Source organism: Antedon bifida, chromosome 2 (assembly GCF_963402885.1).
Source record: "Antedon bifida chromosome 2, ecAntBifi1.1, whole genome shotgun sequence".
In the NCBI taxonomy this organism is placed as follows: Eukaryota; Metazoa; Echinodermata; class Crinoidea; order Comatulida; family Antedonidae; genus Antedon; species Antedon bifida.
In genome coordinates this window covers 18617919-18638522 of record NC_136227.1, presented here as the reverse complement: position 1 = coordinate 18638522, position 20604 = coordinate 18617919, and the positions used below count along the sequence as shown (strand labels likewise).

At 36.5% G+C, this 20604-nt stretch overlaps 3 protein-coding genes across 3 annotated transcripts in view; 2 read left to right on the top strand and 1 right to left on the bottom strand.

Moving 5' to 3' along the window:
* The window catches only part of LOC144835123 (uncharacterized), a 116115-nt gene extending 115810 nt beyond the window's left edge, over nucleotides 1-305 (bottom strand). The window contains exon 1 of the mRNA XM_078690168.1: nucleotides 161-305. Coding sequence (XP_078546294.1) covers nucleotides 161-242 — 82 coding nt within the window. The 5' untranslated portion in view covers nucleotides 243-305. The remainder of the gene's footprint in view (nucleotides 1-160) is intronic.
* Nucleotides 1-20604, top strand: part of LOC144835096 (uncharacterized) — a 168708-nt gene that overhangs the window by 91874 nt on the left and 56230 nt on the right. The window lies entirely within an intron of this gene.
* On the top strand, nucleotides 2641-19213 carry LOC144835179 (zinc finger matrin-type protein 5-like). Its single transcript, XM_078690238.1, has 4 exons — nucleotides 2641-2883; nucleotides 15286-15348; nucleotides 17267-17338; nucleotides 18659-19213. Exons 1-4 carry the CDS (start codon nucleotides 2757-2759, stop codon nucleotides 18973-18975), a joined length of 579 nt encoding a protein of 192 aa, XP_078546364.1. The 5' UTR covers nucleotides 2641-2756; the 3' UTR covers nucleotides 18976-19213.

Here is a 20604-nt window from a genome sequence, read left to right as displayed (position 1 = left end):
ACCTCTAGGCCTAGGCCTACATCATTAATACATTAATAAATTGTCGCCTAACTTCTAATCATTTATTTAGGTCAGCCAGGCTTACCAGCCAGGCTATCCAAATCCACTTTAAAAAAAGAAAATGCCTCATTCTTCTATCAATATGAAATTTTAAACACACCGATTTCTTCTTCTCTCTTTTTATCTCTTATCTCAGCAACTTCACTTGTTGGTGAGTGTTTATAAGAGGTTTTTCGGTCCATTTAACCAGTGAAACAACCAAGGTCAACTTCAACACTGTCTTTTCTTTTTGTTTGTAGCAAAAGTACGCTATCTTTTCACATTCTACATGTGGTGTATATCATGTATCATACCATGTGATCGAGGTCGCATCGCATTCCTCTTCTTGAAAATAAATCCAGGGAAGCGAGGAGGTGTGTGGAGCGTTTCTACTTCTCTACGGAGCGCCATTTATGCCTTTATTTACTTCCGAAATAGAAATAGTACTACGGTAATTAACTGGTCCTGTGGATCAAATTTGGCACCGGTGGAGCACAGTCATATAGAATAGAAATAAGGCACTAAATATATTTTTGTATGTTAATAGACTGTGCTCAAGTGGACCCAATTTGGCGCCAGTGAAGCACAGTGATATAGAATAGAAATAAGTCACTGCATTTTATCTTTTTGTATGTTAATATAAACTGTGCTCAAGTGGACTTAATTTGGCGCCAGTGGAGCACAGTGATATAAAATTAAATAAAATCACTTAAATGTTAGTCTTTTCGTATGTTAATGCTCTGTGCTCAAGTGGACCCAATTTGGCACAAGTGGAGCATAGTGATATTAAATAGAAATAAGTCACTGAATTTTCATATCTTTTCGTATGTTAATACACTGTGCTCAATGGACCCAATTTGGCAGGGGAGCACAGTGTTCGTATGTTAATACACTGTGCTCCAGTTGATTTGGCGCCAGTTGAGCACAGCGAAATAGTTACAAAAACATTGTCTAAAAATACTTCTGGAATTCAAAAATATTTCTTTGTATATATATTAAATATCGGTGAGCCCATCCGTAATGCAAAGAAAAATTAGTTTCAATCAACTTGCAGTGATTTAAATAACTTAATTGCGTTTGTTTAGGTCTAAGTTAACAATATGAAAGAACAGTATTATTCACACATTTTTTTAAACTCTAATATTATGATTTTGACAAAAACAATTCAGTTCTAACAATCGTAACGTTGAAGTTGAACTCGGTTCAACTTCAACAAAAAAAATTGAAGATTTTAACGATTTTTAATGTTGATTTCTACCCTCTACGTACTCAAGGTTGGGTCTCTGGCAATGAAACTACGGAGTAAACACGAATGATTACTGACTGTATTATATTCCCCGAGTTCCCAACTGGGGGATAGGCTCCCGATGAGGGGGGGGGGGGGGGGAGCGATCGGACTATAAGTAGTACTAGCCTAGACTGTACTCTAGTAGACGTTTAGGCCTACATCATTAATAACTTAATTGAGCACAGTGGATCCAATTTTGCGCCAGTCACATACAAAAACTTTGAGAAAAAATACTCGAATTCAAAAATATTTCAAACTTGGTATATATATATATGTTCAGTATCGGTGGTTACTTCATCATTACGGATGGAGTAACCGATATTGAACATATTAAGTTTGAAATATGAATTCCAGAAGCAATTTTTATTGATGTTTTTGTATGTGACTATTTCGCTGTGCTCAACTGGCGCCATATTGGATCAATGAAACACAGTGATTAGCACACGAAAATATATTACCATTTATTTCTTTTGAATTAAAAAAATAATTCTTGGTATATATTACATTTAAGTTGCTCAATTTACAGAAAAAAATCCGATTCCTAACCGTTTTTTGGGGTCAAAATCATTATTAATTAAGAGTTTTAAAAAATGTGTCAGAATTCAATTGTATGTTCTTTCATAAGTATTTATCTTAGACAAACGCAAGTTATTAAAATCACTGATGGCTTGAAACTAGCTTTTTGTTGCATTACGGATGACGTAACTGATATTGAGCATATATACCAAGTTTGGAATATTTTACTTTTTCTCGATGTTTTTGTATGTGATTTTACTGTGCTCAAAATGTGCGTCCACTGGAGCACAGTGTATTAACATACGTACCGTAAATCTTCTAATTGTAACGCTGGGTTTTTTCTTTGATTGTTTTTTAGGGTGGGTAACTATTAGAAGGGGGATTACTATTAGAGTAGTGGGTTACTATCACTAATCTTAAATTTGGGCACCTGGAAATAGTAACCCACAACCAACTTTTTCGGTGCAACTCATAGCTAAATAATAAAACAGTACGAATAAACAAATTTGGTAGAACTGTAACTTTATTTTATAAACTCAAAAACACTCAATACACTCTCGAGATCAACATGCATTATCTCCTTATTTTCAAAATACGGCTGCATCATAAGTTGTTGTGACTAGTGTGTTAGAGTAGTGGGTTTATTATTAATTATAAGGTGGGTCACTATATTAGAAGGGGGTTTACTATTAGAGTGTGGCGGGTTACTAACTATTGCTCTGGACACATCGTGTAACCATCTGATAGAGGGCGTGTTTGTGCTATAAAGTAGGAGTCGAGCGGTTCGAGTTCGGCCTAGCCCTCGCTATATATATAGCCGGCCTCTCTCCCTCGATCTTTACCCGCGCGCTCCCCCGCCACCACCGCTTTTCTTCTGTGATATTCGTTGTTGTGATACATATAGCAGAGAAACATGGCAAGAACGTACTACTGTGACTATTGCCAGAGATCGTTTACTGATAATGCTCAAAATAGAAAGAAACACATTAATGGAGTTCAACATAAACGGATGATGAAGCTTCATTATGATTCATTCAAAGGTAAGCCTAGAGGCCTAGGAGGCCTAGCTAGGCCTTACCCTAGTCTAGGACTATTTACCTAGCTTACTAGCTAGGGCTAGGCCTAGTAGTAGTAGGCCCTAGTCTAGGCCTGGGCTAGGCTAGGGCCCTTAAGGCCTGGCCTCGTAGTACAGTAGTAGCTAGTTAGTAAGTATAGCCTATACTATAGGGTTAGGCTCTAGGCTGGGTACTGGTCAACCTGTACCCAAACCGGTCGAAATGGCCGCCAACCAAAGTAGGCCTAACCAAAGCGGCCGCCAGTTCAATAACGGTAATCTATATGGAACGATATGTGTGTGCGCCATCATTTGTCCCTGTGCTTTAATCTTTGAATTGATTGTCGTTTTCTTTACCTCCTCGGACGTAAATAACAATTTAAATACAGTCATTATGTAAATACAGATTGAACTGAATGTGATACGTTCTTTTAAATGAAATGGCGAATCGCTATTCTGTCAGGGGTGTGTAGAAAGCGACAACCTCGAATTGGACGACCCCAACGACCCGGGCGATCTCGAATTGGACGACCTAGATTTGGACGACCCATAACACGAAACCGACGACCCGGCGAAATATCATAACATGGCAAACCAGGTCAAAACGGCCCTTTTTCAGTGGCGGGTAAGGTGATTTGATTTGATTATTTGGGTTAACGATGACCAATCCACTGAGCAAACCTTACCCGCCGCTGAAAAAGGGGCCGTTTTGACCTGGTTTGCCATGTTTATGATATTTCGTGTGCTAATCGAGTCGAATGCAGTTTTAATGATGCACTCTTGGCGTTCCATATCTGTTCGTTTGTTCGTGTCGACACATTCAGTATCAAATGGCGATATTTCTGTATTTTTTCAATCAATTGCTTGTGTGCAAGTATTATATAAGGTATGGTTTAAAGATCTTTGGCTATGTTCGGCTTCGGGATGTTATACCACACTTAGGCCAAGGCTAGGCTATAGGGGTCGTTGGTTTCGTGTTATGGGTCGTCCAATTCTAGGTCGACCAATTCGAGGACGTTGGGGTCGTCCAATTCGAGGTCGTCGCTTTCTACACACCCCTTCTGTCAGTGATGGTATTCTGCTTAATAATGCGTGTGTCTTTAATCTAAAATTGTACCCAAAGTATTTATTCAGACACAATCCAAATGTATCATTTTTAATTTTCATGTAATTATTCTTCTGAAAGTATGAAAATTTGTTTACGCAATCTGGAGAAAATTACATCTTTTTAAAATTGGTACAAAAATACAAAAGGAAATGACGGATAAAATTAATGAAGGCTATTTTTTCAAAACAAGGTTTAATTTGATTTTAACAGACCACAAAACTTCACTTTTTTGTTAAATTAACAAATTAATGCATCTTACTCAATCTCAATCATGTGGTAGCCTAGAAAAAAATAATCAGATGCTATACTGGTAATGTAAACTACAGTACATGATACCATAGATATTATAGTGTAATAATATCAATTAATATTCACTATAAGTATAATCCTCTACACTATACTTCATAGCCACACATAAATACTGTAGGTAACTGCAGCGTTTCATTTTTTTGATGTACGTTGCAAGGCTATATACTTTTATGCATGCTGACTGCCAGTGATCTAAACAATAGGTACGCGGTTGTCTGGAGGTGTCCTTTGTACAAATCGTTCGTGCCCTATAAAAATTCGTATTTATTTTTCACATAAAAATCGGCAATTCATTTGCAACTCTTAGAAATTTACAGACATGTATCGCTCGACGTACGCTCATACAGGAAAGAATGGTATGAGTTATTCACAAAAGAGTTTACAAATTTTTAAATTTACGAATAACCTTTTTGTACTGTGGGGCACATATTTGGAGGATTTTCAGAGATGGGGTGTGAGGTATTGAGCATGGTGGGGGGGGGGGGAGGGGAGAGGGGAGTTCGCAGTCGTTTAAGGGAGGTTCACTGTACAGTAAAGGGGGAAGGGGGTTGCTCGAACCATAAAAACCCCCCGGGCCTGCTATCGGTGTTGCCCATTCACTTTGTTTTACTTTTCAACTTTCAATTTGTTAGCATAGCTGGGTCATTCCATGCCAACTCAACAAATGGGATGGCTGGGTACCCCCTCAGATTTCCTTGAAACTCACATATAATATGCAACTATATGTCTCACGAACACAGCAAAAATTTCAGTTGCCAACTCTAAGTCGTTTAAAAGTTATGGTCATTTGAAAATGTGTCGAATTTTTGGTCTTAATAAATTACCTTTTTGTAAAGTTGCATTTTTAATTAGCCATATTTTAAAAACTATTAAAGCTAATAAGCTGAATATTGATACACTGACATAATTTTGGTCATAGATTAAAAATATGAAAAAAAATTTGCTGTATCTCAATTAATTTTCGAGATTTTGGTCCCTAGAGACCCCAATTTATTTTGTCGCAAACAGCTTCGGCAATTTTTACCCCTTATTTAAATATGAAAATACATTTTTAAATTGATTTTTTCCTATACAATGTTAATACTGTATATGGTGCTAAATGTATCCATACAAAAAAGTTCATCATTTTAAAAATTCATCCTAGGGGTACACTGCGCGTCAAATGTAACTCGGGACACAAAATACAAAAAATCATTACTTTTTCGTTTTGAACTTTGACCTTGTGGGCAATAATTCCCAAAATTGAAACTCATCATATAAGTTCATCAATGCATGATTCAGCTATGTTCCAAATACCAGTTTGGTGTCTTTATTCCTTCATGTCCAAATATGACTATTAAATTAGGGCATTTTGTGTATACTTATAGCAATTTCAATGTAAAACGTGCTATCGTCAATTTTCGGAAGATCATAATTTCAGTATTTTATCTCCTAGTGCTATCAATACATTCAATTTTAGACAATTTTTGGCCCTGAATCCATTTCTGCAACATTCAAAGTAACAAAATGAATAGTTTAAGAGATATACGTGGTCAAAAATGGCTCAAGTGCATAAATAGTATGCACATATTGCTACAATCGCGATATTTAAATGGACATAAGTTTTATACTGAAAACCCCATGAACATCACAACTTGTTATCCTAGCAAAACTTTTGATCCTGAATCCATTTCTGCAACATTTAAAGTAACAAAATGAATAGTTTAAAAGATATACGTGGTCAAAAATGGCTCAAGTGCATAAATAGTGTGCACATATTGCTACAATCGCGATATTTAAATGGACATAAGTTTTATACTGAAACCCCTAGAACATCACAACTTGTTTTCCTAGCAAAACTTTTGATCCTGAATCCATTTTTACAATCAATGAAGTAACAAAATCAATAGTTTTAAAGATACAGTACATGTGCTAAAAAATAGCCCTAGAGTGAATGCACACAGCAACAATTGCAAATATGTATATATAATATGGGCAATTAATTCCAGCAAAATGTCACCCAGTGCAACAAAAATTTAAATTGACATTGAAAAATCATAAATGGTGTCATTTTAAATATTATTAGTTGAACTTTTATTAATTATAATTGTTTTTTTATATATAATCAGAAAAAACAAATATTTTGAATATGTATGTACATTTGAAAAATGTTTTTTTCCCATTTTTTTTCTGAATTTTGCTAAAAATTCAATTTACAAACATATAATGTAAAATGATTTTTCTAACATGATAGGGCAATTTATTTTAATGTTTTTAAAAAGGAAATGCATAATTATTATAATTTTTCCCTAGAAATTAAAAAATTCTGGCTGTGCAAAATTTGTAAATTTTAGGTGTGACGTGTACGTCCATAACAACATTCATTACAACATATAATTTTTAGTTGCGTAATTGCATATTGATATGGATTTTTTTTAGCTGAACTATCATTTTTTAGCCTTATGATTAAAAAATAATTCATAAATCATGAACATTTCATTTAATTTTCTTTTCTTTTTGTTGTCGTTATATGGACATACATTTTTATGTACGACGTCCAAACGTTAGTTGAACGGGCTGAGATGATAAATTTCCTAACAAAATGTATACATCAAATGTTAATATAGGTAGTGGTGTTCCCTCTCAAATAAAGTCATCTTTTTATAAAAGTACTTATGATAAAGAATGGAACATTGGAGGAACAATACTTGAAAGATCAGAAGAAAATATGGCCTGGACGTCTATGTAAAATTCATGAACATCCAAGAAGCACACCATCAGTCTAATGAATACTTCAATAAATAATGTACCTCCTGCATTCGATTCATTCTTTTGGTTTACTGTATTCTCTTAAAAACTAAACATTGTATCATTTTGGAGAAGCAGCTACTGTACAGATGTTTCAGTATACACATGCGGCGGGAGAGAGAGAGATGTGACATGTATAATGGTCAAATTTGTGCACATTTTGAGCACTTATGTCTTTAAAACTATTCATTTTGTTACTTTGAATGAAGCAGAAATGGATTCAGGATCAAAAGTTTTGCTAGGATAACAAGTTGTGATGTTCTAGGGGTTTCAGTATAAAACTTATGTCCATTTAAATATCGCGATTGTAGCAATATGTGCACATTAATTATGCACTTGAGCCATTTTTGCCTATGTATATCTCTTAAACTATTCATTTTGTTACTTTGAATGTTGCAGAAATGGATTCAGGATCAAAAGTTTTGCTAGGATAACAAGTTGTGATGTTCTAGGGGTTTCAGTATAAAACTTATGTCCATTTAAATATCGCGATTGTAGCAATATGTGCACACTATTTATGCACTTGAGCCATTTTTTACCACGTATATCTTTTAAACTATTCATTTTGTTACTGTGAATGTTGCAGAAATGGATTCAGGGCCAAAAATTGTCTAAAATTGAATGTATTGAAAGCAACTAGGAGATAAAATACTGAAATTATGATCTTCCGAAAATTGACGATAGCATGTTTTACATTGAAATTGCTACAAATAGACACAAAACGGCTTCATTTCATAGTCATATTTGGACATGAAGGAATAAAGACACCAAACTGGTATTTGGAACATAGCTGAATCATACATTGATGAACTTATATGATGAGTTTCAACTTTAGGAATAATTGCCCACAAGGTCAAAGTTCAAAACGAAAAAGTAATGATTTTTTGTATTTTGTGTCCCGAGTGACTTTTTGACGCGCAGTGTACCCCTAGGATGAATTCTTAATATGATGAACTTTTTTGTATGGATACATTTAGCACCATATATTAACATTGTATAGGAAAAAATCAATTTAAAAATGTATTTTCATATTTAAATAATGGGTAAAAATTGCCGAAACTGTTTGCAACAAAATAAATTGGGGTCTCTAGGGACCAAAAACTCGGAAAATAATTGAGATACAGCAAATTTTTTTTCATATTTTTAACCTATGATCAAAATTATGTCAGTGTATCAATATTCAGCTTATTAGCTTTAATAGTTTTTAAAATATGGCTAATTAAAAATGCAACTTTACAAAAAGGTAATTTATTAAGACCAAAATTTCTACAGACGACACATTTTCAAATGGCCATAACTTTTTAACGACTTGGAGTTGGCAACTGAAATTTTTGGTGTGTTCGTGAGACATATTGTTGCATATTATATGAGAAAATCTGAGGGGGTACCCAGCCATGATTTTCAGAAAATTTGTTGAGTTGGCATGGAATGACCCAGCTAACAATTTAGGTTTACCTACAGTATAGTCGGTAACTTTGATTTAACATGGACATACTTTGGTACATCTGAAAACCCAATTCTTAAGTGGTTCTTGTGATGCACTTTTGGGTCAGAGGTCAATAACCTATTTTTTCATGTAATTTTACCAATATCTTTATTTTATGACACAGTATTTGAAATGCAATGCATCAATTCGTTTGAAATTAGGCTCAATTCAAAGCTGATGAATCATACTACACATTGATTTTTATTAAAAGTCATTTGAGTCATTATTTTACAAATATATGGAAATATAATTTTTTGGGTAAAAATGCTTTAATTTTTTTTCGAACAATTTTAAAAACTGCCCTAACTATATTATATGGGAGTGGATATCAAAAAGAAATTTTTAATTTGTGTTACAATTAGAGCTTGTATATGTAAAATACTGATTTTAAAAATCGCAAAGAAATGCTATCTTGTAAACTACTTGTCATAGAATGCTAAATCTTACATTAAATGAAAGCCATTAATAATGTTTATATTCATTGTAATGGAAGTTTTTGTCATAAACCTATCATAAGTTATCATAAATTTAGAAAATACTGATTTTCATTCATTTTTGGATAAAAATTGCAAAAAAAGCTATCTTGTAAACTACTTGTCGTAGAACGCTAAATCATACATTAAATGAAAGCCGATGATAATGTTTATATTCCTTGTAATGGAAGTTTTTGTCATAAACCTATCATAGTGTAAGTTATCATAAATTTAGAAAATACTGATTTTCATTAATTTTTGGATAAAAATTGCAAAAAAAGCTATCTTGTAAACTACTTGTCGAAGAACGCTAAATCATACATTAAATGAAAGCCAATGATAATGTTTATATTCCTTGTAATGGAAGTTTTTGCCATAAACCTATCATAAGTTATCATAAATTTAGAAAATTCTGATTTTCATTCATTTTTGGATAAAAATTGCAAAAAAAGCTATCTTGTAAACTACTTGTCGTAGAAATGAAAAGCCAATGACAATGTTTATATTCATTGTAATGCTAATGGGGGTTTTTTGTCATAAACCTACCATAAGTCATAACTTTAGAAAATACTGATTTTCATTTATTTTTGCTTAAAAATTACAACAAATGCTATCTTGTGAATTTCTGCTAATAAAACTCGACTGGCAACCAGCAATAGTGCATAGCGATGCGCGTTCCTCTGGAGTATTCGTCCCCCACGTTGCTTTATTGAAAACACAAACAATGTATTACAATGGAACAACACTTACTGTAAATGAAATAACATATCCTATTATATCCTAGTACAGATCTTTGTGTATTAGCAACTCACTCAATCGCAAATTTATGAAATGCTCTACCAATGTTAAATGTTGTCTCTGTTAGATCTTACTGTATTAATATGTATTGTGCAGCCCTTTGGTGTAACTATCATATGAAGACTATTAGATCTCTTAAAATGTATGCTACAATAATGCTCTGCGCCGTATACTGTACTTAATGTCTCTAGAAGTAGTAGTGCCAGTGCAATGTTTATTGAACATGGTGTCCCTTCCTTTAATGAGTACATGCGAAAATCTACCTATGATTTCATGCAACGTATGTTGAATAGTGGTAACATCCTTGCTTGTGTTTGCAAACATATCCTCCATAACTCCAAAATGTATTGTACTGTAGATGGAGAAGCATTCTATATACTTAAGTTTAGAGTTTACGATTTTTCTTTTTCTGTTTATTAATATGGATGATAATAAAATGAAATTGAATTGAAATTGAATTGAATTACTAATAATAAAAACAACCAAGGCATAGGGCAAAGACCAGAATAGAATGTAATAGGATGTAATGTTACATGAGGAACTTTATGAACTTCTATATCTACTTTATGTATAATTTTATATTTAACATTGTACACAGTAATTGGTTAGCTATTGCTACTACATCATAAAATACATTCAATTAAATAATTACATGAAATATACTACATACCGTACGTAAATTAATAATGCAAGATTTGATTTGCAAATTAGATATATACAGTACCGTAGGAGATTCCACAGTACTGTACGTAAATTAATAATGCAATACTGTATATAAAGATTCTATAGTACATATGTAAATGAGATATAAAGATTCCACAGTACCGTAGGAGATTCCACAGTACCGTAGGAGATTCCACAGTACCGTAGGAGATTCCACAGTACCGTAGGAGATTCCACAGTACCGTAGGAGATTCCACAGTACCGTAAGAGATTCCACAGTACCGTAAGAGATTCCACAGTACCGTAAGAGATTCCACAGTACCGTAAGAGATTCCACAGTACCGTAAGAGATTCCACAGTACCGTAGGAGATTCGACAGTAACGTAGGAGATTCGACAGTACCGTAGGAGATTCGACAGTACCGTAGGAGATTCGACAGTACCGTAGGAGATTCGACAGTACCGTAGGAGATTCGACAGTACCGTAGGAGATTCGACAGTACCGTAGGAGATTCGACAGTACCGTAGGAGATTCGACAGTACCGTAGGAGATTCCACAGTACCGTAGGAGATTCCACAGTACCGTAGGAGATTCCACAGTACCGTAGGAGATTCCACAGTACCGTAGGAGATTCCACAGTACCGTAGGAGATTCCACAGTACCGTAGGAGATTCCACAGTACCGTAGGAGATTCGACAGTACCGTAGGAGATTCGACAGTACCGTAGGAGATTCGACAGTACCGTAGGAGATTCGACATTACCGTAGGAGATTCGACAGTACCGTAGGAGATTCGACAGTACCGTAGGAGATTCGACAGTACCGTAGGAGATTCCACAGTACCGTAGGAGATTCCACAGTACCGTAGGAGATTCCACAGTACCGTAGGAGATTCCACAGTACCGTAGGAGATTCCACAGTACCATCGTAAATTATTAATGCAATACTTTATAATATTCCATAGTATGTAAATGATATAAAGATTCGGCAATACTGTACATAAATTATTGATGCAATACTGTATAAAATTCGAAAGTATGTAAATGAGATATAAACATTTGCAGTACCATACGAGATTCGACAGTACTGTACGTAAATTATTAATGCAATTACTGAATATAGATTTGATAGGAGATCTAGAGAAACGTTGGGTAGTAAGTTTAACATTATTTTTTCCCTTCACTACCAATACATTTCTCAAAAAAGAGAAACAGATTATAATGCAAAGGTAAATTTTTAATGCAATTTTAAGATTTGATGTTCTGTAAATAATAATAAAATATATAAGATTCGATAGCATGTAAATTAATAATAGAATACAAATAAAACATATATTGATTTATCGGCAGGCAAATATAATTATAGAAATATAAAGATTTGATAATACATTTTTTTTGGCTTATTAACTGTAGATTTATTGGTTTGACCATTACTCCTTTAGCTGTAACTCAACTCGCCATAGGCTATGGCGTTGACAACAACAATCAAAGATTAAAGCGCACATGGCGTTCCATACAAATAAGGATATTAAACTGGCGGCTGCTTCGACCATACTCCCCCAAGCCAACCCGTACCCATCCATGCCAACTTGTACCCAACTTGGCTAACTCATATTATTCTTAATCCGTCATAAACTAGGGGCTTTGTTTAATAATAGACGGCAATAATCTACATAGATTTATTATTCTAAAACTTATGCTCACTTAACAGCAAAAATGAGGCTGGTATCCACTTGTGCCATAAATATTTTCGTTGTTTTTAAAATATAAGTAACTACTTAAAAATGTATTAAAAACAGTTTATTTAATTTTTTCAGAAACTAGTAAGGATCTTGTTAAATGTACTGTATATTGCTCACCGTCATATTCCAGAATCAAATGCATTTGATCATCAATAGTACATATCACTTTTTAATAATAAATAGCCTTACCAGATAGATATTTGTTTATACTGTAAATTTAGGCCTGGGTCTAAATTTAACGTACAGTAGGCCTATACCTATATACAGTTGAATGAGAGGGAGGTAGCTATTTTAATTTTTTAAACCCGGACCCTCTGGGTGGGTTTTAGTAGGACCCCTACCGGACCTTTCAGGCGCTCTGGGTGGGATTTAGTAGGACCCTACCTGGCCTTTCAAGCGCTCTGGGTGGGTTTTGGTAGGACCCCTACCGTGCCTTTCAGGCGCTCTGGGTGGGTTTTAGTAGGACCCTACCTGGCCTTTCAGGTGCTCCGGGTGGGTTTTAGTAGGACCCTACCTGGCCTTTCAGGCGCTCTGGGTGGGTTTTAGTAGGACCCTACCTGGCCTTTCAGGTGCTCCGGGTGGGTTTTAGTAGGACCCTACATGGCCTTTCAGGCGCTCTGGGTGGGTTTTAGTAGGACCCTACATGGCCTTTCAGGTGCTCCGGGTGGGTTTTAGTAGGACCCTACATGGCCTTTCAGGTGCTCCGGGTGGGTTTTAGTAGGACCCTACATGGCCTTTCAGGCGCTCTGGGTGGGTTTTAGTAGGACCCTACATGGCCTTTCAGGCGCTCCGGGTGGGTTTTAGTAGGACCCTACCTGGCCTTTCAGGGGCTCTGGGTGGGTTTTAGTAGGACCCTATGTACCTGGCCTTTCAGGCGCTCTGGGTGGGTTTTAGTAGGACCCTACCTGGCCTTTCAGGTGCTCTGGGTGGGTTTTGGTAGGACCCTACCTGGCCTTTCAGGTGCTCAGGGTGGGTTTTAGTCGGACCCTACCTCGCCTTTCAGGCGCTCCGGGTGGGTTTTAGTAGGACCATACCTGGCCTTTCAGGTGCTCTGGGTGGGTTTTAGTAGGACCCCTACCGGGCCTTTCAGGCCCTCTGGGTGGGTTTTGGTAGGACCCTACCTGGCCTTTCAGGTGCTCTGGGTGGGTTTTAGTAGGACCCTACCTGGCCTTTCAGGCGCTCTGGGTGGGTTTTAGTAGGTCCCTATGTACCTGGCCTTTCAGGCGCTCTGGGTGGGTTTTAGTAGGACCCTACCTGGCCTTTCAGGGGCTCTGGGTGGGTTTTAGTAGGACCCTATGTACCTGGCCTTTCAGGCGCTCTGGGTGGGTTTTAGTAGGACCCTACCTGGCCTTTCAGGTGCTCTGGGTGGGTTTTGGTAGGACCCTACCTGGCCTTTCAGGTGCTCAGGGTGGGTTTTAGTCGGACCCTACCTCGCCTTTCAGGCGCTCCGGGTGGGTTTTAGTAGGACCATACCTGGCCTTTCAGGTGCTCTGGGTGGGTTTTAGTAGGACCCCTACCGGGCCTTTCAGGCCCTCTGGGTGGGTTTTGGTAGGACCCTACCTGGCCTTTCAGGTGCTCTGGGTGGGTTTTAGTAGGACCCTACCTGGCCTTTCAGGCGCTCTGGGTGGGTTTTAGTAGGTCCCTATGTACCTGGCCTTTCAGGCGCTCTGGGTGGGTTTTAGTAGGACCTTACCTGGCCTTTCAGGCGCTCTGGGTGGGTTTTAGTAGGACCCCTACCGTGCCTTTCAGGCGCTCTGGGTGGGTTTTAGTAGGACCCTACCTTGCCTTTCAGGCGCTCCGGGTGGGTTTTAGTAGGACCCTACCTGGCCTTTCAGGAGCTCTGGGTGGGTTTTAGTAGGACCCCTACCGGGCCTTTCAGGCGCTCTGGATGGGTTTTAGTAGGACCCTACCTGGCCTTTCAGGCGCTCTGGGTGGGTTTTGGTAGGACCCTACCTGGCCTTTCAGGCGCTCCGGGTGGGTTTTAGTAGGACCCTACCTGGCCTTTCAGGTGCTCTGGGTGGGTTTTAGTAGTACCCTACCTGGCCTTTCAGGCGCTCCAGGTGGGTTTTAGTAGGACCCTACCTGGCCTTTCAGGCGCTCTGGGTGGGTTTTAGTAGGACCCTACCTGGCCTTTCAGGCGCTCTGGGTGGGTTTTAGTAGGACCCTACCTGGCCTTTCAGGCGCTCTGGGTGAGTTTTAATAGGACCCCTACTGGCCTTTTAGGCGCTCTGGGTGGGTTTTAGTAGGTCCCTATGTACCTGGCCTTTCAGGCGCTCTGGGTGGGTTTTAGTAGGACCTTACCTGGCCTTTCAGGCGCTCTGGGTGGGTTTTAGTAGGACCCCTACCGTGCCTTTCAGGCGCTCTGGGTGGGTTTTAGTAGGACCCTACCTTGCCTTTCAGGCGCTCCGGGTGGGTTTTAGTAGGACCCTACCTGGCCTTTCAGGAGCTCCGGGTAGGTTTTAGTAGGACCCTATGTACAGTACCTGGCCTTTCAGGTGCTCTGGGTGGGTTTTAGTAGGACCCCTACCGGGCCTTTCAGGCGCTCTGGATGGGTTTTAGTAGGACCCTACCTGGCCTTTCAGGCGCTCTGGGTGGGTTTTGGTAGGACCCTACCTGGCCTTTCAGGCGCTCCGGGTGGGTTTTAGTAGGACCCTACCTGGCCTTTCAGGTGCTCTGGGTGGGTTTTAGTAGTACCCTACCTGGCCTTTCAGGCGCTCCAGGTGGGTTTTAGTAGGACCCTACCTGGCCTTTCAGGCGCTCTGGGTGGGTTTTAGTAGGACCCTACCTGGCCTTTCAGGCGCTCTGGGTGGGTTTTAGTAGGACCCTACCTGGCCTTTCAGGCGCTCTGGGTGAGTTTTAATAGGACCCCTACTGGCCTTTTAGGCGCTCTGGGTGGGTTTTAGAAGGACTCATACCGGGCCTTTCAGGCGCTCCAGGTGGGTTTTAGTAGGACTTGCGTGTGTTGCTATTACTAGGCCTTGGCTAGAATAGATTCATTTTCTCTCTTTTTCTATTTATTTATAGATCCTGAAACAATTCTAGTTGAGGAATCCGCAAAGAAACCCTGCAGAAAATTTCACCAAACAGGTAGGCTATTAGTAGGGATACCGAGAGTGTATTTCATTGTCATTGACGCGATTATCTTCCAATTGGTAAACACAAAGACTTGTAGTTAGACTTTGTTTATGTAGAGCATCTTGTGTGTTTGTCTTGTGAAAGGGATTGCCACCTTGAAGAAGGATAGTGAATTCGCTTATGGTTATCCTTGGCAATTTGGCTAAAATATAAAAAAACTAAGCATTTTATGTATTATTATTCTGAAAATAATTGAACTGTAAACATACTTTTTTTGAGTGTTTGTTTACATTTACATATCAATATCATTCCATCAGATCAAATATTTTATACATCCAACCAAACATGTAAAAAATGCATGGTTAATATTTACATATAGCGCGTACAGTCGTTAAGTTATTGCAAGATCTTTACCAAAATAAAAATACAGATAGATATGTGGTCAAGAACCATCACGGTCCCAACTTCTTAGTATTATTTTCAGACCTGCTAGTGTTAAAAGATAGGAGACAACTTTCAAAAGTGGTTGCCGAGATACAAGTACCTATTTGTATTTGTTTATATAACCCTTGACCCTTTTACCTTTTGTAACATTTTTCAAAATGTGTAACAAATAACAAAATGTATATTTCGAACAATTTAAAACAAATTCAAGTGTCTACGAACATTATTTATGGAGATACATACATGTCCTGGTTTGTGGATCAAAGGTCAGAAATGGTATTTCCTGTCATTTTTTAAAAATGTCCCATTAGACTGAGGGTATGTTCAGACTCACGGCGTTAAGATGGCGTTATGTAAGCGGCATACATATTTTGTGTCTGAACTAGGCCGCGGACTAATGTTAGGAAGCTGTTACACCGCGCCGCGCCAGTGGCACTAATAACCCTAGCAGAAGAGGGTAGATAATCCAGTGATGCATCAGTGATTTTAACCTTAACCAATGAAAAGACACGACCACGATTAGCAGACAACAACTACATACCTGTACCCTAGTATACGACAGCGAAATAGATATGTCAGATGTATTTTCAGGTTTTCAATTTTAAAGAACAGTTAAGTTAAGTGATATATTTTCATAAATCAATTAATATAATTGTCTGTGTAATAATTACGTTTTAAATTATTTTGAATTAAAATACAATTCTACAAATCAGTATATTTAAAGGTAACATTATATAAATATAAATAAGAAATAAACAATTTTACGATGTAAACTTTCATGCATTGTCATGAATGTATACATATAGTTCTATCTGCTTTGACCTGATCAGAGTGTTTTAGATGCAAGGCATTGGAATATTGATCATTGTGTCTGAACACCTTGGCTTTTAACGCCACAGATTACTGTACGCCTTAACGCTGTGAGTGAGTCTGAACATACCCTGAGTATACCTTCCGATCAATTTGAGACCAAAATTACCTCGCTGTGACCAGTAGTTGTGGAGATTTAAGGACCTATTGGTGTTTGGTCTTAATAATAACCTATCACACTGAAATTTTTAAAATGTGTAACCAGTCAAGTCAAATTCTCTGGACCTCAAGGTGCATACGAGAGTTGATCTAGCTACTAGAGTACACTAGCTAATTTGACAGAATCCCAGTTAAAATAAGATAAAAATAACACTTAACCATAATTTCTGTTTATAAAATAATTAAACACCGGATAATTTTGAAGCTTTTGATACTCCTCACCATCTCTTCATTCATCTCTTTGATGAACCAATCAAGTTCCTGTTCTTCCCATTTCTTTTGTTCTTTTCTTGCTTTCTGCATTTGCCCTTTTATCCATTGTTTGTTTGTTTGTTTTATTAATAGTTACAATACATATATGTGTCTAATAAAATAATTTAAGCAGATCATCAGTGGATATTTTTGTAATCTTGATAAATACATATTGGCAGTTATAAAAAATATTTTTTTTCAACAGGTCACTGTGAATTTCATCCTAATTGTAGATTTTCCCACTTAAATGAAGAAAGATTAAATGACCTACATAGACGTAAGTATTTGAGGATTTGTATTTTTTTTATTGTAATAATATAGAACTAGATCTAATTCGTCACCATGATTAATTATAGGTTATATGCATTGATTTAATAAATAAAGATAATTGATTTGTTAAAAAATATATTGAATTTGTCATATTTAATTATTTATAATACTGAAAGATAGGATCTTGGTAGCGCAAATACAATAGCCGGTATCACTGCACATCAAGTCACTTGAATAAGAACAACCCGGTCAAAGATCCCTCCGCGTATATGTCATAAACTACCCTTGTTACATAATAATAAGTAATAAAATAATAATAATAAAATTTAACAAACAATACACATATTTTTTTTTTTAAATCGTCTTTCGTTTTGTTTCCCAAGGTGAGAATCGATCTTGGTACCTCGAGTGCTATAGACAGTGTCACAGACCACCGAGCCATATACAGTATACACCTGAATAAAAGTTGAATAAAGATTCCTCCGTGTATTTACTATGCAGTAACCACTTTGGTGCAAATACTGTAGATTATTACATACCGCAATGAATTATAATTTTTTATGTCTATGATGACATCTTTAAAAATGTAAAAAAAAAAGGATGCAAAAAAGGATGCGCTGTCATACTATATACTTTTAACTTTAATATATGAACATTTTAAGGAAGAAAGTTAATGTTGAGTTTGTTATTTCGGCTTAAGAAAATGTCATAATTTGTTTGATTGTCGAAATTAATTTTTTCAATTTAATATGCAATTAATGATGACTTAATCAACTTTTTTTCTCTTAATTTCATAATAAATCATACATATGGTACATACACTTTAAGAAAATGAATAGGGTTTCCCGAGCATTTCGACGATCTATAATAATTTTAAAATTTAGCATATTTTTACCATTTTGTTAACTTACACATGCATAGCCTGTCACTTTTGACGTGCTCGTATAACGCAATGAAATATGACCTGAAATTTATGAGTACCAAATTTGGTTTAATTATATGATATGTTTACAAACGTGATTTCTTTAAATTGCACGCAGACCGCGTAATTTTTGATTGCGCACCGTGAAAACATAACCACATTGCTTACTGGTCATAAGAAATATACTCTGAAAAATTGACTTAGCTAGATGAAACAAGATAATTGACAGACAAAATAGTGCTAAGGAAAGAATAAATAAATTAAGATTCTGACAAAATCAATATATGATAATGCATATAACCTAAAAAGTATATTAATTTAAATTGTCGTTTCCAAACAAAAGCAATATCATTTTAACATTTTGGCATTCACATTTTAAATGGTAAATCTTGCTTTCTACAACAGAAATTCATGAAAAACGAAATCAAGAAGAAGCAAAGAAAAAACTGATCAAGGAAACCAAACGTAAAGTAGACTGTGATGAACTGAATATTGACCAGTGGTTAGCAAAACGAACGAAAGTGAAAGGAGAGAATGAACAAACCTCTGTAACAGAAAAAAATGAAGAAACTGAGACTGCTATTGTTAACAAAATTAAAGAAAAACTGAAAGCCAATTGGTCACTTCCTCCCTCATTACAAGCAGTGATATCACTACCACCATCTGTGATACCACCAACATTGGAGGATGTTTTGAGCTCTGGAGAAGTACAATGGGGATGAGATTTGCAAGGAAATTTAACTTTGAAGTATGTTTTGTGGTAAATGTAGTACTGTATTTATTTTAATAAACGCATCCCTCCTTCTTCATATCTAGGGTGTATTTATTTGATTATACATGATACCATATTACACTAAAAAAAAATTAGAATAAACAGCTTCTTTTTAGAAAAAAGTAAAAGTAAAATTCTAATTGAATTTCTATTAAAGCTCGACCACTAAAGGTCTTTTTTATATTTACTATGTAATGTGATTTATTGTTTTTGGGAGTATACTTGCCAATCATCTATTTCTGTAACATGGGGACGGCTTTGCTATTATTTACCAGACTTTGCAGACAGGTGGTAATTTCCAATTTCTGCCTTAAATGCCGCTCTGATTTTCCTCTTTGATACAAATATTCAAATCTGATATTAAATTAAATACGTATTGTTATATTTACAATACAGGTTTATTTATAAGAAAGAAAAAAAATGAATGAATGAAAATCGGCCAAAAAAATGTGTAAATAAAATCCGAGTCGGAGCAGATGATAAAGGCCTTAAGCTTTGATATTTTAGAAATTGCAGATTTAACATGTTCAGGGAGTTGGTTCCAAAGAAATGGAGCAGCAAAAGTAATGACCGGTTATCCCAAGACTTTAAAGTCGGTGGTATGGTGAATATACATCTATTTGTGATGATTGCAGATTGCAAACAAATTGATATACGTATTATATGGAATGAAGTATTTTAAAAACAATCCTTTTAGGAATTTGGAGCCAACATCTCTTAAAATGGGTTTTATGTGTTTTGGGTCTTGTGAAAATGACCATCCTCAAAGCTGGATCGCTTGATTTGGATCTTCTGTAGACTGGAAAGAGGAGAGAATTAGTTGTTCTGTAGCACATTCTTCAGGTACATCTTGATATGAGAGCAATTTTTCTCAGAGATAAAAGATGATTTAGAAACGTGATTAACATGGTAACAAGATTGCACTAACAATCATACGCACTTTGGCGTGGAAGGAAACAAGGCCAACAGCCATAAGTCGCGTGCTCTCAGAAAAAAATGAACTTTCAAAAAGTAATGTACTTTCCTGTACATCAAAACAGTTCAAAATGTACAGAAAAGCGATAAAACGCATAGTGATACCGGACCGACAGACAGACCGACCGACCGACATAGTGAACTATTGAGTCACGTCCACGCGACTAAAAATATGTGTGCATACAGTATGTATTGTAGTGTGCCTATTATTTTGGTGCCTAGATCCAAGTATGTTAAATTATGTTTTGTTATCATTTAACTTTATAAAGTTGAAGAGATCAAATCTCAGAACACGATTTCAGATGCCGTTCAATGCAGAATAAATGTTTTCAGAGTGATCAAAGAGATATTCGTGTGGTAATTTGCATACGTGATAAGTGATATAGGCCTACATTATAGTGTAGGTCAATGTGTTATGAGGAATGAAAAAAAATATGTTGCCATTTTTTGTAAAGACATTTAAACTTTAAAGGACCAAATTCAAGATAGCTGCCAACTGTCAAATAAACCCTATTTAAGATCAGAAAGTCATCAATAACACAAATTATGAATGTGGATCAAGTCCGTTTTGATGGTACCTATTATACAATAACTCTTCTAGGTA